This window comes from Muntiacus reevesi, chromosome 1 (genome assembly GCF_963930625.1).
Source record: "Muntiacus reevesi chromosome 1, mMunRee1.1, whole genome shotgun sequence".
Lineage (NCBI taxonomy): Eukaryota > Metazoa > Chordata > Mammalia > Artiodactyla > Cervidae > Muntiacus > Muntiacus reevesi.
The window spans coordinates 50,163,139-50,178,595 of record NC_089249.1 but is presented as its reverse complement, the minus strand read 5'-3'; the positions used below and the strand labels follow the sequence as shown (position 1 = coordinate 50,178,595).

At 59.8% G+C, this 15,457-nt stretch overlaps 1 protein-coding gene across 4 annotated transcripts in view; it reads right to left on the bottom strand.

Moving 5' to 3' along the window:
* Positions 1 to 219: 219 nt before the first annotated feature.
* The window catches only part of TSPAN11 (tetraspanin 11), a 64,706-nt gene continuing 49,468 nt past the window's right edge, over positions 220 to 15,457 (bottom strand). For 3 of the 4 annotated variants that reach the window (XM_065942692.1, XM_065942683.1, XM_065942700.1), the window contains 5 exons: positions 11,557 to 11,631; positions 10,259 to 10,363; positions 8,956 to 9,114; positions 8,447 to 8,533; positions 220 to 3,619 (listed from right to left, as the gene is read on the bottom strand). In XM_065942692.1, the coding sequence (XP_065798764.1) occupies positions 3,560 to 3,619; positions 8,447 to 8,533; positions 8,956 to 9,114; positions 10,259 to 10,363; positions 11,557 to 11,631 (486 nt within the window). In that variant the 3' untranslated portion in view covers positions 220 to 3,559. The remainder of the gene's footprint in view (positions 3,620 to 8,446; positions 8,534 to 8,955; positions 9,115 to 10,258; positions 10,364 to 11,556; positions 11,632 to 15,457) is intronic. The other variant, XM_065942708.1, reaches the window with a different exon arrangement.

Below are 15,457 nucleotides of genomic sequence, written 5' to 3'. Positions count from 1 at the left end.
AAGCCAGGGGCAGGAGGGAACAGGGTCCAGCCTGAGGCAGCCCACCGCTGCCACCTTTGCTCGGAGCTGACACTGGTGGGCGGGCAGAGGTGAGCAGGGCCCTGACCAGTGTGGTGTGTGGGTTTCCTATCGGGACCTCTCCCCCCATCACTTCAGCACGCAGCGGGGCTTCTGACAAGCCAACAGCAGAGAAGGGACAGTGAAGACTGCAGCCCTGGATACCATTCCTTTATTGGCGTGCCCCTAGGACGGAGGCGGATGCTAAGGAGGGGCGTGTTTACGCTGAGGCAATTCCTCTATGTGCAGACGTTTATGGCAACTTTTCTGTTTCCAGAACATTGTGATGACCCATATCCATGGGCAGCTGGATCCAGGAGCCCTCCTGACACTGGGCTGCCGGGACCCTTAGCAGTCTGTGTCTGGTGCAGGAGCAGGGCGGGGAGGAGGCCCACAGGGGAGACTGTGAACAGAGCACAGGGCTGGGCGTGTGGAAACAGAAGAAGGGGGGCGAGGGTGGAGTGGGCCCTCCCAAGGCACACAGAGGTGGTGGGAAAACGGGGCTGGGACATCACTCGTCCCTTCCGGGGAGAGGACCCAGGCCCCTGGTCCTCCTGCCCAGGTCATGGACGGGCAGGTACACAGCGGGTCAGATGCTTTATCCCATGCTCCGGTGAATCCAGTGCGATTCGGCCTGGCACCCGGGGGTGCTTCTGAACCCCGGGGGCTCTGACACACACGGGAGGTGGCAGAGACCTGCCTCATGGCGTGTTCTAGGGCAGTTGCTGTCAAAATGTGGCCCGGGGCCAGTAGCATCACTGTCACCTGGGAGCTTGTTAGGACGCAGACGCTACTGATGAGAAGCCCAGGGTGGCCCAGCAATGGTTCAGAAGCTCTCAGGCTGATCCCGACCAATGCCAAGAACCCGGCTTAGACAACTCCATCACCGGTGTCCCCCGGGGGCGCGGGCACCACCCACTGCTGGTACAAACACAGGTGTCCTCCTTAGCCCGTGGAAACCCCGTCCCCTTCTGTCCAGGCTTCAAGTGGCAAACCAGGCGGAGACCCTTTACAAGGCTGACAGGGGGATGGGCGGCGATGGTAGTAATGGGTTCAGTTCACTTCCTCTACCCCAACCCCCCAAGGCGAACCATGTGGCAGAGTCCAAGCCGGAAACCGGCTGTGGCCATGAAGGTCCCTGGGGTGTAGCATTCCGCCCCTCCTGGGTGCGGCGCTAGGAGCCCAGGGAGGTGGGGCAGCCTGGTCCAGGGTGAGGACCAGGGCCGCGTGGACTCCCGTGCCTGCTGTGTCCAGACCTCTGCACAAGCCTGGCTTTCTGGCCAGCCCCCGGTCACTGATGGATGACCTTTAAGCATCGTGTCCTACTCCCTCTCCAAGGAGCTCGGGATTGGGACATCTCCCAGCAGGGACCTGGGAGGGGCTGTCCTGGGCACAGAGCGGCGTCCTTGCAGGCAGGGCAGGCCAGCCTCCCTATCCTAACCTTTTGTGTGCTCCATGAGAAACTGCTGTTTCCTGGGCCTAGTTTCCTCTCACATTGTCTCACCTCCCGGGCTGCTGGCACCAGCAGGGAGGTCCCGGTTTCAGAAAGCATGGGGCCATTTTCTCCCGCTCTCTCTGCAACGTGGACCTCCGCCCTCTGGGTGGGACCGTGCCCAGGGCAGAATCACAGTTCTCCTGCCCCAGCCAGGCTGCCTCCACCCATGGGGGTGGCGGCAGAAGACTCAGGCTCTTTGGGGCCTCCGCCAGGACAAGGTTGTGCAGGTGGCACCTGCCCGTCACCCCTCCGCGAGCCCCGCTGACCTTGATAAAGCCAGCAAGGACCCCAGCAGGGGCACAGGTGCAGCCGGTCAGCACTGCCCAGCCCACTGCCGCCTCCCTCGGGCCCCTCAGAGGGAAGAACGTGATCTCCCTTTTAGCTCTCACTTTGTAAGACGTCAGCTGACATCTAACCCTGCAGATAAGTTGGGACTTAACGGTCATTTTTGGTTATCTGCACAAATCCAGGAAGTTGGATGCAGCAAAGATAATCACAGCACCAATTTTTGGGGGGCCTTGGGAATCTGGGGTTGCTAGAATGCTGGTCTCCCTTTGAGTGAACCAGCATCAGGGACCCCAGGGCCCTTCCCGACAGCCCCAGAGAATCCCAGGGCAGGAGGCAACCAGTTGCAGGAGGCTGGTCTGCCCTCTGCGTGTGTGGGTCGCCCCTCTCTGGGAGTGTGTGGTTTGGGTACAGTGGGGGCTGTGATGGGGACAGCGCTGACCCATGAAGGGGAAAGAAAACACCTTCGCCTGGGATGGGCCCAGGTCAGCAAGCGACAGCAGAGACCAGGTGTGCCCCTTCTGGACTTGACCTCGGCATCCTGAGGGTGGGAAGTAGGAAGTGCGGGATCCAGGACCTGCGACCCAGGAGCCTGCGTGGGGGTCTCTGCCCACGTAGGACCCTCTGGGGGATCTTATGAGTTGATTCGTGTTCTCTGGAAAACTGCCAGAATCTGTGCTCTGTTTCCTAGGATTTCCTTTCTGTTCTCCGTCCACGTTTTGGAAAGTCTTTTCTGAAAATTCCCTGCTTCAGATATGCAAGAGAAAACCTAATGAAGGGACCGTGTCCATTCTGGGAAGCAGAGCAGGGCCCCTGCAGGCCAAGTGCTGGGGGCGGGGGGGTCCAGGAGCACCGGCTCAGGAAAAGGAGTTTTGGGGCAGAGCACCCCTCGGCTCAGAGCTGCACCTTCTCCTTGGCTCCAGCTTCGCAGGGTCTGTGGTTTGTTTTAATCAGGAAGGAGTTTACTCCCACCAACATGAAGGGCAGATGATAGTTTTAAAAACCTGGCTTTCTTTGAGCATCAGGCCAGAGAGGAGACCCCCCCTCAGGGCATACGGCTGGAGATGGGGGCTTGGGGTCATGGGCTCCCAGGGGACCCTCCTGGGGAGGGCCTGGAGGCAGGCACCTGCTCCCTACTCTGCTGACTTCACCCCTGCGCCCCACCCCACCACCACCCAACCCTGCCCTGCAGGAAGGAACCAGGCCATGGGAGACTTCTCTCCAGGTGAGATGGTACGGGTGGGAAGGGAGCGGAAGTGGGGAGGGCAAAGGCTGGGGTGTTCTTGGGGCAGAGCCAACTGTAACTGCCTATTCGATGCATTTCTCAGGGAGCACATCCAGCAGGGCCGGGAGAGGGGTGCTCAGCGCCCATTGGGGGATCACAGGCTCATGTGCAGGTGTCCCAATGGGGGCAAAGTGGCCAGCCCCCATTCAGGGTTCAGGAGTGGGGAGGAAAGCAGATTTCACCACAGCCCCCATAGGAGGCTAGGATTCCGGTGGTGAGCACGCAGAAGTGGAGGGCGGGGGCCGAGGGTCCCTGGCCAGGTGGGGGCTGGAGGGGCCATGGTCGCAGGCACTGGGTGGGTCCGGAGGGGCTGGGCGCAGAGAAGGGGGAATTGCTGGGAGCTTCCAGGCCAGCCGGTGCTGACCCCGCAGGCCTGGCCCGTGGGCTTTGTGCCCCTGAACTTGTGAGGGGCAGTCGGAGCAGGATGCAGTTGGCCATTAGTAAAAATGCAGTTGGAGCCTCCGGTGCAAGCTGCAGGTGAGTATCATGCCACAGATCTGCCGGGGAAGAGTGCAGAGACACACAGGAGTCAGAGCCCGCCAGCCTGCTGGTGGAGCTGAGTTTCCCACCCTGGGGAACCCCCTGCGGACTCAATCAAGGGCAGATTCAGACCCAGGGGGCCTCGGGTGTGGCCTGCAAGCCTGCATTTCTAGTAAGCTCCCAGGTGATGTGGGTAGGGGCTGGAGGCGGGGGACCACTTTGAGAACCACTAGCCAAGAGCAGTATTTCTCACATTTGAATGTGCACGGGTTGCCCAGGGATGCTGTGGATGGCAGCCCTGAGGCCTGGGTGAGGGCTTGCACCTCTAAACAAGACTCCCATCCATGTTGCAGCTCCGTGGTCCCGGTTCTTCTCCAGAGAGGGCCTGATTCAATTAGACCCCGGGTAGTGACATCGTCACTCCTCATCACTGCTGAAGCAGCCTTTCTCCAGGAAGATCTGTCTATGTCTTGCTGCTCTCAGATTCTGGAGCAAAGACCAGGGTGTGGAGTTGATTCTCCAGCTGATGTGCAGGAAAGGAAACTGAGGCTCTGAGTGGAGGGCCCAGGACAGTCACCAGCTCATCCTGTAAGTCAGCTCAGGACGAGCTCTGGGCCAGGGGAGCCTGCCTGTTGGCCCTTCTGTCCTACCGACTAGCTGGCAGTGCTAGGCAGTCACCTTCCACATTTCATTTACCGACTTCAAAATGCAGAGGACTAGGATCGCTGTTCCCCGCCTCTCCCTTCATTTGCCTCCTCTGCCCTCCCTCCCACTCAAGGATGCACTGAGGATGAGGAGGTGGAGATATGAAGACCAAGGAGGCCCAGGGCTGTGACAGTGACCCTGATAAAGATGATGCCACTGGCTCCTGGCTCCCTGCCCACGGGAGGGGGCGGTGGGAGGGCAGCCCGTGACTGTGCCTCGGACAGGGGTCCAGAGGGGTTCCCAAATACGGGAAGCAGTGCCCCATCTTCCCCAGACCTTCCCAGTGGCAGTGCTGACCTGATCTTTCTGGGATACCTCTGGACACACCCGAGGACAGGTGGACGAGGACGCCCCAGGACTGGCAGACACTAGTTTCTCTTCGAGAGGCTCAAGGAAGGCACAGAGGGTGAGCCCTTCGGCGTCCCCTTCCTCCTTCCAACTCTGTCCCCATGTGGGAGGTTCACCCCCTGGGAACACGGCTTTCAGCTGTCAGACTTGGTGCTAAGAGCAGTGCTAATCCACCCGGGGGACTCAGGCTTGGGCTGAAAGGTGGCTTAGAGCTCATCTCATCTTTTGCTCTAAGCCGGTGACTGTCACAGCCATTCTGCCCAAGTGTCGGGCATGCTCTCTGCCCTGTCCCCACCTCAGGGCTTGATGACTTGTCCTGCAGGGTCATCTGGACCTTTCTGACCCTTGTTGAAGGGGAGGCCAGATGGGCGCAGCCAGCCCAGCACAGACTCATGGCTGCATCTTCTAAGGTGCATGCCTCACGCTGGGGAGGACCCGGAGGACCGAGCGCCCAGCACTCTGTACACAACGTGTGGCCCCAGGGTGCCCCGGAGAAGGCACAGTGAGGTGGACATCAATGAGTGTCCATACACACACACACACATGTACACACACACATGTGCACGCACACACACAGACACACCACCCCAATACAGGCAGATGAGGCATGGCTACTAACTACCTGGTCCCTGAAAGAGCCCCAGTGTCCGCTTCCCGACAGAGGACACAGAGGAATCTGCACCACCAGCTGTGAGCAGAAAACACCCAGGACAGGGCACTGCAGGAGCAGGAGGAGGCGGAGGGCAGGCAGGACGGGCTGCTGGGCCAGCCTCCGTGGGGCCCAGGCGCTTGACCCTGGCACTGTGGCCAGGGTGCTGGCCGCAGATGGTGTTGTCTCGTGCTGGGGTGCAGCCTGGCCTTGGACCTTTCAAAACTCACCAGGTGACCCCAACGTGCAGCCTGGGCTGAGGATCAGAGCCTGGAGGCTCCAGGAGGCCTGTCCCTTCTTGCATCCTGGCCATTTAGCCTGCCAGCTTCTCTGCAGGCAGACCAGTGCCTGGTCCGCAAGTTCGGGAGGCAGCACGTGGCGTCTGGCTGGAAGCAGGTTTGCTCCGTTCATCATTGTTTCCTGCTTGGTCTTCAGAGAATTCATGAGACATCCAGGAGCTGCAGCACCTCAGTCTCATTGAGGCACGATCCTTCCTGGAAAACCACGGGAGGCTATTCCGGACGGCTGTCATGACAGCCTCCTGACTCTTGCTTCTTTCCATCAGGTCAGCTCTGGCCTCATGTTGAATAAACCAGGCTCCTGGGGGAGATTCCCACCAATGAGAGAACGTGCTGCGTGCTAAGTCACTTCAGTCGTGTCCTTGCAACACTATGGACTGTAGCCCTCCAGGCTCCTTGGTCCATGGGGATTCTCCAGGCAAGGATACTGGAGTGGATGGTCATTTCCTCCTCCAGAGAATCTTCCCAATCCAGAGATCGAACCCACCTCTCTTACATCTCTTGCATTGGCAGGCAGGTTCTTTACCACTAGCACCACTGGGGAAGCCCTGATGAGAGAACGCTGCTGCTTAAAAAGGCTTGCAGACACCTCATTCCTCTACATTACAAGTAAGGGAACTGAGGCTCTGGAGGAAGGGTGGCTCCCCCCAGATCACATGGAAGAGGAAGCTCCGTCTATGACGGGGGCCTCCAACTCCCAGGCATGACCTTCCCACCCCGTTCCTGGAGGCAGGGGGAGAGGACATCTTGGCCTCGTATCTCCCGGGGATCTCTAAAGTGCTAGGTCCCTGTGAGCGGGGAAGGTTTGTGGGTGTCGGGTGGAGAATGACAGCCTGGAGGCCCAGCTGGCCTGAGCCCCTCAAGGCCGGGCGGTAGTTCCAGCACTGGACGGCAGGGGGCGATGGAGCCCGAGGCTTGGTTGCTGCAGCAGAATGGATGGAATGGACAGAGAAAATGGCCAGGGATGGGTCCCTGGTGGTGGCCTGGTGACACTCTCTCGGGGACAGGAGCACATTTCTGCAGGGCGCTGTGAAGGATGAGCTGCCCATGGTGGAGTCAATGCAAGGCTGTGAGCCCCGCCTGGTGACCCGATCTCCTTGGAGTTACTCCTTCGGCTGGACTTGCCTGACATCAGGCTCGGTGGTCATCCCATTCCCTGCCCTTGGCCTCACTGCCCTTGTCTTCAGCTTCAGGCTTTTGAGGGCAGAGGTCAGGAGGAAATGGATGGAGAGTGAAGCCCAGATCCGGTCAGTGTCCGCAGAGCAGGCCCCTAACACCTGAAGTTGGCAGGAGGTGTCCGGAAAGTTGGGGTGAGGGAGGCACACCCCGTCCCCAGTCAGGCTGGCAGCTCCCGGGGGTAAGTGCATTGGGCAGGAGACCTGCCTGGGTAGGTACGACGGGGCCGTGTGCGTGCGCCCAGACACGCTGTGCCTGCACTTGAGCGGGGGGTGAAGGGGACGGGCTGGTCTGGCCAGGAAACCACCGGCTCTCTTGAGAGATGCCATGCCCACGTGCAAATGATAACTTGGTGGTGGGTACCGTTTCCTGAGCAGCTGTAGTCCGTTTGCGATGAGCCGAGTGATTGACGTGCACACTTGTCACTACTGCACGTGCACCGTGCCCTCTGCTCCCTGATTTGGTATGACCAGCCCCGTTTACAAATGAGGAACCGAGGCTCAGAGATGGAATAGCCAGCCCTAGGTTGGGCCATCTCCCACCCACCCTGGGAGGCAGCCAGGTCCCCTGGGTGCACAGGTGGAGATGGTGATCAGAAGGAACCCTATCCAGGGAGGCTCCCAAGCTAACGGCCACCACCACCCCAACTCTCTACGGACCCTGCATTAGGGACAGAGCCTGGGAAAACAAAGGACCAGGAGCCAGGGGCCTGGTGCCAGCTCAGGGAGTGAGACCCTCAGGCCATTGGCCCTCTGATCTGCTGGCCTGGATAGACTCTAGCCGTGGTAGGGTTGGAGGAGAGCACTCAGGGAGGCCTTCCATGAATCAGGTACCCCCTTTCCCACTGACACCTCTCGTGGCTGGGAATGAGCTGCTCGCCGCGGATGAAGGCCCTGAGGGGTGGGGAAGTGACCTTTCAAGTCGCACCAGAGCAGGGGCTGGACAGGACGGGTCCTGTGATGCCGGCCTCTGCTCTGACCTCCTGGGATGGGGATTCGGGGGTGACACTTTGAGGGTAATCAACTACTCTAGCTGTGCCAGGCGAGGTGGGCCTGCAGAACCCTTACTCACTGCATCTGCCCCTCCTGAGTCCACTCCCTCCACCTTCCACAGGACCCCTGGGTGGTGGCTGGGGGAGGGGTGTGAGCAATCAAATGGAGCCAAAGCATCACTCATCCTTGGAGTACACAGCTGGGTGTACATAGGGGTGCACACCTCCCCAGGAGTAAACACACACACACATCACACACACAGAGGAATGAATGCGTGTCCATGCACGGACATATACACACATGCACAGCACACCTAAACACATACGTGCATCCAGCCCCCACCACGTACACCTGGGTACATGCAGACACACCCACGGACCCCACGCACACCACGGCAGGCCGGCGTGCACACACAGAGTGCATGCACATACCTGCACCCACACTCCCAATCCTCCCAGGTCTTTGCTCCTGACAAGTTCAAGGTGGCCCCCAGGGCCTTTTCCTTCATGTTTTCTGGGGGAAGAGAGTGACCTTGGCTGCAGAGGGGAAAGATGGGAGAGGAGAGTGCAGGTTGGGCAGGGGCGGGCAGAGGGCCAGGATCTGAGATCTCAGCCAGCAAGAGAGGGGTTCGGGGCTCCAGACACCACCCCCCCTAGAATCCTCGCTCCAACTCACCTGCAGGCAGGCCACCCCGATGCCCACGGCCCCCATGAGCAGCAGGTGGTCAGCCAGGAACTGCTCCAGCTTGCTGATGCAACCTCCCTGGAAGGCAGGTAAGCAGGTCACACACACACCTTGGCCTGGACGTGGGTGAGGATGGGGAGGAAAGTCTGGTGGGGGCTGCTCCCCGCCAAGGGAGGCCAGACACTTAAAGGGCCAGGTCTAGCCTCTCAAGTGCCCATAGGCTTCTTAGGTGACCCAGGGGCACTGGTGGGGGCTGCTCCCCACCGAGGGAGGCCAGACACTTAAAGGGCCAGGTCTAGCCTCTCAAGTGCCCATAGGCTTCTTAGGTGACCCAGGGGCACGCCATGGTGTCCTCAAATATTCCTGGAGCAGCTGCAGCCCCCAGACTTTGCGTGGACCTTTGAAGGCCCACCGCCGTCTTATGGTCAGAGAGTCAGTGTGATCTCCACCACCCCGCCCACCTGCCCGGCCTTTCCAGGCTCCGCGGGACCGGCACTCACCTCCACCTTGTAGATGTTGGAGGGGTGTGCCCGCTGGCCGCAGCGTGCCACCACCGTCTTGCAGCAGCTGTCCGGCACCCGGCGGCCCTCGGCTTCCGGGGACAGGATGTAGTTGCTCTGAAGCCAGTCGGCTGAGCTGTTGCTCCCGCAGCATTTGAACTGGAGGGGAGAGGCAGAGGCTGGAGGTGAGGAGGGAGCTGGGGCCGCCGCAGGACAGTATTCAGACCCTAACCTCATCCCTATTTGCTGGAGACTTTTTGCTTTCCCTGTTTTGAGCAGGGAGCTGGCTCTGGGCGGTGGGGGGCTTCTCTCCAGACAAGTGGGGAACTGGCTGTAGGAACACTGCTGGCCATCTCTCTGGGCCACCCATGTCCTTTAGGGAGATTGTGCTGGGTGTCCTGGGGGCAGGGGGGATCTGGGAGAAGACGGGTGGGCGGGGGTGGGTGCTGGCAGGTCCTCGCAGGAGGGGGGCTGTGTACCCTTGTGTGGCAGGCCCAGGGCAGCGCCAAACCACCAGGGCGTGGGTTCCTGGTCATCCAGGGAGATAGGACGCCCAGGACAGTGATTCAGTCTTGCCAGAAGCTCAGGTGTCCCCCATCCAGGCCTTTAAGCTTCGGCGCCCCCAGACCTGCAGGACACAGAAGTGTTCCAGAGGCCTCTGCACGGGCAGATCAGTGCTGACCAGAAGGGCCGGTGTGAGTGCTGAATAAGGCCGAGGTCTTACCTTTGGATGTAAAGAGCCACGTGTGGCCAGTGGCGACAGTGTTGGCCTGAGGTCCACGTGCCCCTCCCCGACCTCTGCAGGACTGTGGGCCTCACTGGGGGAATGCAAGTCCCTTCTTGGCAAGGAGAGACCCTCCCCCCCCATTCCCCGAGTTCTGCCTGATAGCTCATAACTGGGAAATTCTTGCAGTTGCTTTTCTAAAACACTCTGCCTGTTTCAGTTCACTCTCCCGGAGCCGTGGCCGTCAGTTCCCCAGGGAGGAAGGAGGAGGCCCTGCTGATGGGAAGAGCCTGGATCCTGGCACGGCCAGCTTGTTGCCCACCAGGTACCCAGAGGGGAATGCAGAGGAAGGGGAGAAAGGAGCGAACCAGGATCCAGGAAGCACTGTCACATGGGAGGGCCTTCTACCTAGGGGACTGCAGTTAATGCTCTCACACCCTGTGAGCCTTCATTTCAGAGACATGGCAAGTTAGGCTCAGAGAAGGTGAGTAACTCGCCCAGGGTCACACAGACGGGCAGGGACAGAGATAGGATGGCAACCATGTCTGCGTGGCTTTCAGGCCCCAGGGCGATGCTTACATCCTGCTGTAGACGGTCCACAGATGCTGTGATTTCCGCAGCGCCAGGCTGCCTGTAGTTCTCGGCCAGGGTCCGTGTTAAGTGTTGCTTCAGCTCATCGCTCAGCTGAGGATCATGGAGAGGGAAGGTGCGTTAGCAGAACCACCCACCGACAGCCCCCAGACCCCTCTAAGGCCATGCCTCCTTCACCTGGCATCTCATCCTTAGAGATGCCACTCAGGTGTCACCTCCTCCAGGAAGCCCTCTCTGACTGCCCAGGACCAGAGGACCATGGGAAGGAGGCTACACAGAAGGCAGGATCTGTGAAGATGGTGTTGCAAATGTTGTTATCCTGTGTCAGGGCAGAGTGTGATAGATGGAAATGGGAGACAGGTGGGGGGCCACAGTTCCAGGCCGATGGGATGGCAAAGGGGAGGCCGAGCACCAGGTGACTTTAGATCATCCTTTGGTATCCAGGGATTGGTTCCAGGGCCAGCATGGATCCTCCATGGATGCTCAAGTCCCTTAAATAAGATGGTTCAGTGTTTGCATATCACTTATGTGCACCCTCCTGTATACTTGAGTCATCTCTAGATTACTGATAATACCTAATGCCATGTAAACACTGTAGTAACAGCTGTAAATTCAATGTAAATGCTACATAAACACTTGTGCATGGCAAATTCACGTTCTACTTTAGGGAGTTTTCTGGAACATTTTTCTGAATAGTTTTGATCCAAGGTTGGTTGAATCTGTGAATCTGGAACCCATGAATATGGAGGGCTGTCTGTATGTGTTGATTTTCATTTTGATTACAAGGTGATATTCAAAATAGGGCTTCCCTGGTGGCTCAGTGGTAAAGAACCTGCCTGCAATGCAAACCACAGGTTCAATCCGCAGGTTGGGAAGATTCCCTGGAGAATGGCAACCCATTCCAGTATTCTTGCCTGAAAAATTTCATGGACAGAGGAGCCTGGCGGGCTACAGTCCATGGGGGTCGCAAAGAGTCAGACACGACTGAGCATGCAAGCATGCATTCAAAATATTTACACAGTTATCTGAGCATATCTGTCAGTCACATGGGCGCTGGTGTGAAAGGACAATGTGGTCATCCGTATGTAAGAGCTGAGTATCACCCCTGAGTCACAGACTGCCCAGTGGGAGGAGTCTGATCACTTCTTCCTTGTCCAGAGCGGGCAGGGGAGGCCTGGGACCACCCATGTATCGCTGCCTCCCTGCCCCTGTTCGCCCCTCCCACTGTGGTCCCCTCCTGGGGGTGCCAATGGGGAAAGTAAACACAAGGAGGGCATTCCACTCACCCTCTGGTAGTACACGTGGGCCAGGACGCCCGCTACCAGCTCAACGAGGAAGATCACCAGCAACAGGCAGAAATACTAGAAGCAAGGAGAGAAGGCAGTCACGGGGGGAGGGTCAGGCCTGGGCGGCCAGCTGGCCCCTCAGGACCCCTGACAAACACTTCCCCAGAACAACGGGGACCCCCATCCCTCAGAGCATCTTCTGGACACACCCATCTCTCCTGGCTGCCAGCCTGGAGTTCCCCTCTCAACCTTTCACGCACTGATCTGCTATCAGTTCATTAATCTGAGCACACATCCAGTGTTTGTTAAATACTTACCATATGCCAGGTATGGTAGAGTAAGGCAATTATTGCCCTCAATTATTGGTGGCGGGGACAGATAAGTATGTGATCATGACGTAGTGTTATAAATGCTACTATGGGGCAAGCTCTAAAAACTATGGGAGGCCCTGGATTGGGGGGAGCAGTCAGAGTGGGCTTCCTGGAGGAGGTGACACCCGAGTAGCATCTCTGAGAATGAGATGCCAGGTGAAGGAGAAAGGATGCACATTCTAGATGGAGGGGAGAGCATGGGGAAGCCTGAAGGGAGTACAGCGCTCAGGGGAGGTGGGGCTGGAGTTCAGGGAGTGGAGAGAGAGGTGAGGCTGAGTATATTGAGACCGGCTAGGCAGCAACAGCTGAGGCTGGGAAACAGCAAAGCGGAGATCCCGGGAAAGGCACTGTCCTGTCCTCTTCCAGTTCTGCAGGGCCCTGCCGGGGCTCTAAACGCCCCTCAGCACCGCTCTGCCCGTCACAGCCCTGCCGGCTGGGTTCCAGGCTGTGCACGCATGGTGACCGCGGGAGGACGGGTCTGCACCCTCTCCCATCCCTGCCTGGTGTCACTGCCTGTCCTGCGGTGTTCTTGCAGGAGCCGAGGGGTTGGGAATGCCTGCCAGACCCGTGTGGCCGGGAGGGACAGGGAAGGGGCTGAGGGAGGATGGGGAGGAGGGAGGGGGAGAGAGGAGGACGGCAAGGAAGAGGCCCCTCCCCCATCACTGGCTGGTGCCGCCTCCTTCTCCCCGGGGGAACTGCCCACCCACTAGCCACTGGGTCACTGGACTCCAGGGAAGGCTTGGCCTGGGGGTGAATGTGGCAACCAGGGCTCATCAGGCAGGGGACGGGAGGAGGGCAGAAAGCGGGAAGCCAGTTCCGGGGTGATGCCAGTCCATGGGGCTGCAGGGCTAGCTTGACCACCTCCTAGCCCCTGAGGCAGCTGGCACAGAGGAGGAACTCTCCACCGAGAGCCAGTCCTTTCAGGGTGAGTAAATCACCCCCCCTACTCACAGGCATCTCCCTGGGCCCTGCCCTCCCAGCATGAGAGCTGCCAGCAGGGTCCCAAGTATGGGTGGGGTGGGGCCTGAGGCAAGAGCACAGCGGGGGTCCCTGGCCCCCTTCCCACCCCGCCTCAGGGTGAGTGCTGCTCCGGGAAAGCCTGCATGTCTGAGCTCTGTCCATCCCCCAGCAGGGCCAGGAGCCCCGGCCTTCCCTCGGCGAGGATGTGAAGCAAGGCCAGGTTCACGGGACCCTCATGCCCATGCGGGTTCTGGGTGGAAGCACGGGGCTCTCCAGGCTCCTAGATGGCTGAATGAGAGGTGGGGACGGGAGCAGCAGGTTCCATGAGGGTCCCGTGGACCTTTCCTGCCACGGGGAGGAGTCTGGATGAAGGGGTCCCCGCATAAGTGGAACAGTGTCCAGATAAGCCAAGGCTGGAGGCATCTCACAGGTCTGTGGATGCGCCCTTGCTGCTGGAGGAACCTCTGGGATACGGGACCTGGATACAGGGCCTGGAAACCCAAGGAGCAGTGATGGGATGTCGGCTGACGTCCAGGCTCGAGTCCAGGCTCAGCCACCGGCTTGGCTCCACGTGGGGGGCCCTGGTGCCTTGTGTGAAGCAGATGATGTAGCTCAGTGAGTGGGGGGTTGGAACCAGCCTTCCCACCCCCATAAGCCCCTGCAGCCAGGCCTGTGCGGCTGAACCAGTGGTTGGGATGACGGCACTAGCCTGCCGCCCCCGCCACCCTCCTCTAGCGGGTGACAGCCCCTGTTCCCCTGCCCACCGGTTACTGAGACCACCCTCCTGCCACCTGGCCCCTACTCGCAGTGACCGCTCCCAGGCTTCCTGAGTGCACACCGGGGCCCTCGGTGCTGGGAGGCCCAGCGCCCCTCTAGCCACGGATCACGTGGGAGGGTGGCCCGTGCTGCCCCTGGGACATCGCTGCCACAGTTGCTCCCGAAGCTGGGCTGGGGCGGAGGGCTGATGGGAAGGGAGGGGACCCAGCCACATCCTGACGGGATGGCAAGCTAAATGAGTACCTGCCAGCCACTCAAAACCACCCTGAGGCATCAAGCGAGTGTCAAACGTGCTACCCGACCTGCGACCTGCAAGAGCTGTCAGGAGGGACGGGGGCGTTCCCGAGACGCTTCCAGGCTCCCTCCCACCTGCGCTCCAGATGTGAAGATGCCTCTGCAAGGGGAGTGAGGGCCAGGCCGGGGCTCTGTGGGATGGACAGCGGGTGCCAGTGGCGGGGTGATCAGTGGGCAGGGCGCCGGCTCCAGGCAGCAGCTTTGGTGGTTGCAGGCGTGTCACTCACCTGCGCGGGGGAGGCCCTGAGTCTCAGCTCAGGGTGACAGTCCCTGGGGGTGGGGAAGGGTCGTGCTCACTGGGACCCTCCTGCACAGAGATCCTCCCACACAGGGAGCCTGGCAGTCCGGCTTCTAGAGCGGGGCTGGCTGCAGCTTGGGCATGGGGAGCCAGGCGGGGGCGGGGGGGGGTGCTCTGCCACTGGGGGCCATGAGCTGTAACACGCTTCATCTTTGCACCCCACTTTGCACTCCACCAAGCCTGCCCTGACTCCCCTGGTCAAGCCACATCATCTTAGCACTCCCACGGCACAAAAGTCTGTGTAGATGGTCCCTGAATCCAGGCCCAGCCTCCCAGACTTTCTTTGCCCTGTTCCCTACCTGGAGTCCCAGGCAGGCCTACCTGGCCTTCCACGTGCAACTCATCACAGCCCCCCACGAGCCCACCCTGGGTCCTAGCCCCAGTGCCTCAGCACTTCACCTGCTCCGTCTCCCGACAACGCCTGTTTGGCCCCTTCTCCCCTTGACCAGGCACTGGTCCTCCACTGTGGCTTCCCCCTGCCCACCTCTGGGTCCTCACGCAGCAGTCCCCAGGTGTGTGAGTGGCCTCCACTGGGTGAGGGACGTGACTTCACCCACCGCTCTCTGGAGGCTGCGTCAGTGCTACTGCACTCTCTCCCCAGGTGGCTGTGAGCCCCTGGGGAGCGGGCCCCTCTCTTAGGCTCCTCTGGCTCTTCCTCAGGGCCTGGTGCAGAGCTGGGTCGCCAGGCTCGGAAAACAGCTCCAAAAAGAGACCTGTAAGTGAGCTTCTCACGGAGCGCGCCTGTGAGATGGGGAACTGGCCACAGCTTGCAACCCACACGTGGGGGCAGCAGCTTAATCCTTTTCTGATGTGCGGATGGCGTGGAACTGTGGCTTTAGTTTAATTTATGCCAAAACTTCTCCACCTGGCATGATTCTGCCCCCAGGGACAACCAGCGATGTCCAGAGGCATTTTTTGTTGTTGTTGTTGTTACAACTTGCAGAAGGAGTGCTGTTGGCTTCGAGTGGGCAGAGGCCCCGGGGACACGGTCATGGGGCAGGTCCCATGGCAAAGATGATTTGGCCTAAATGTCACCGGTGCCAAGGCCGCTGAGAAGCTCTGACTCACACATTTACCTTCTGGCTCTGAGGCTGCTGCTGGGACTTGATTTGCGTGTGTGCCTCTAAGTATTATGGGAGACACGGCAAAAACGTGTCTGAGGAAGGTTGTCTGGGCCCTGAGAAGCCTGAGACAACACAGA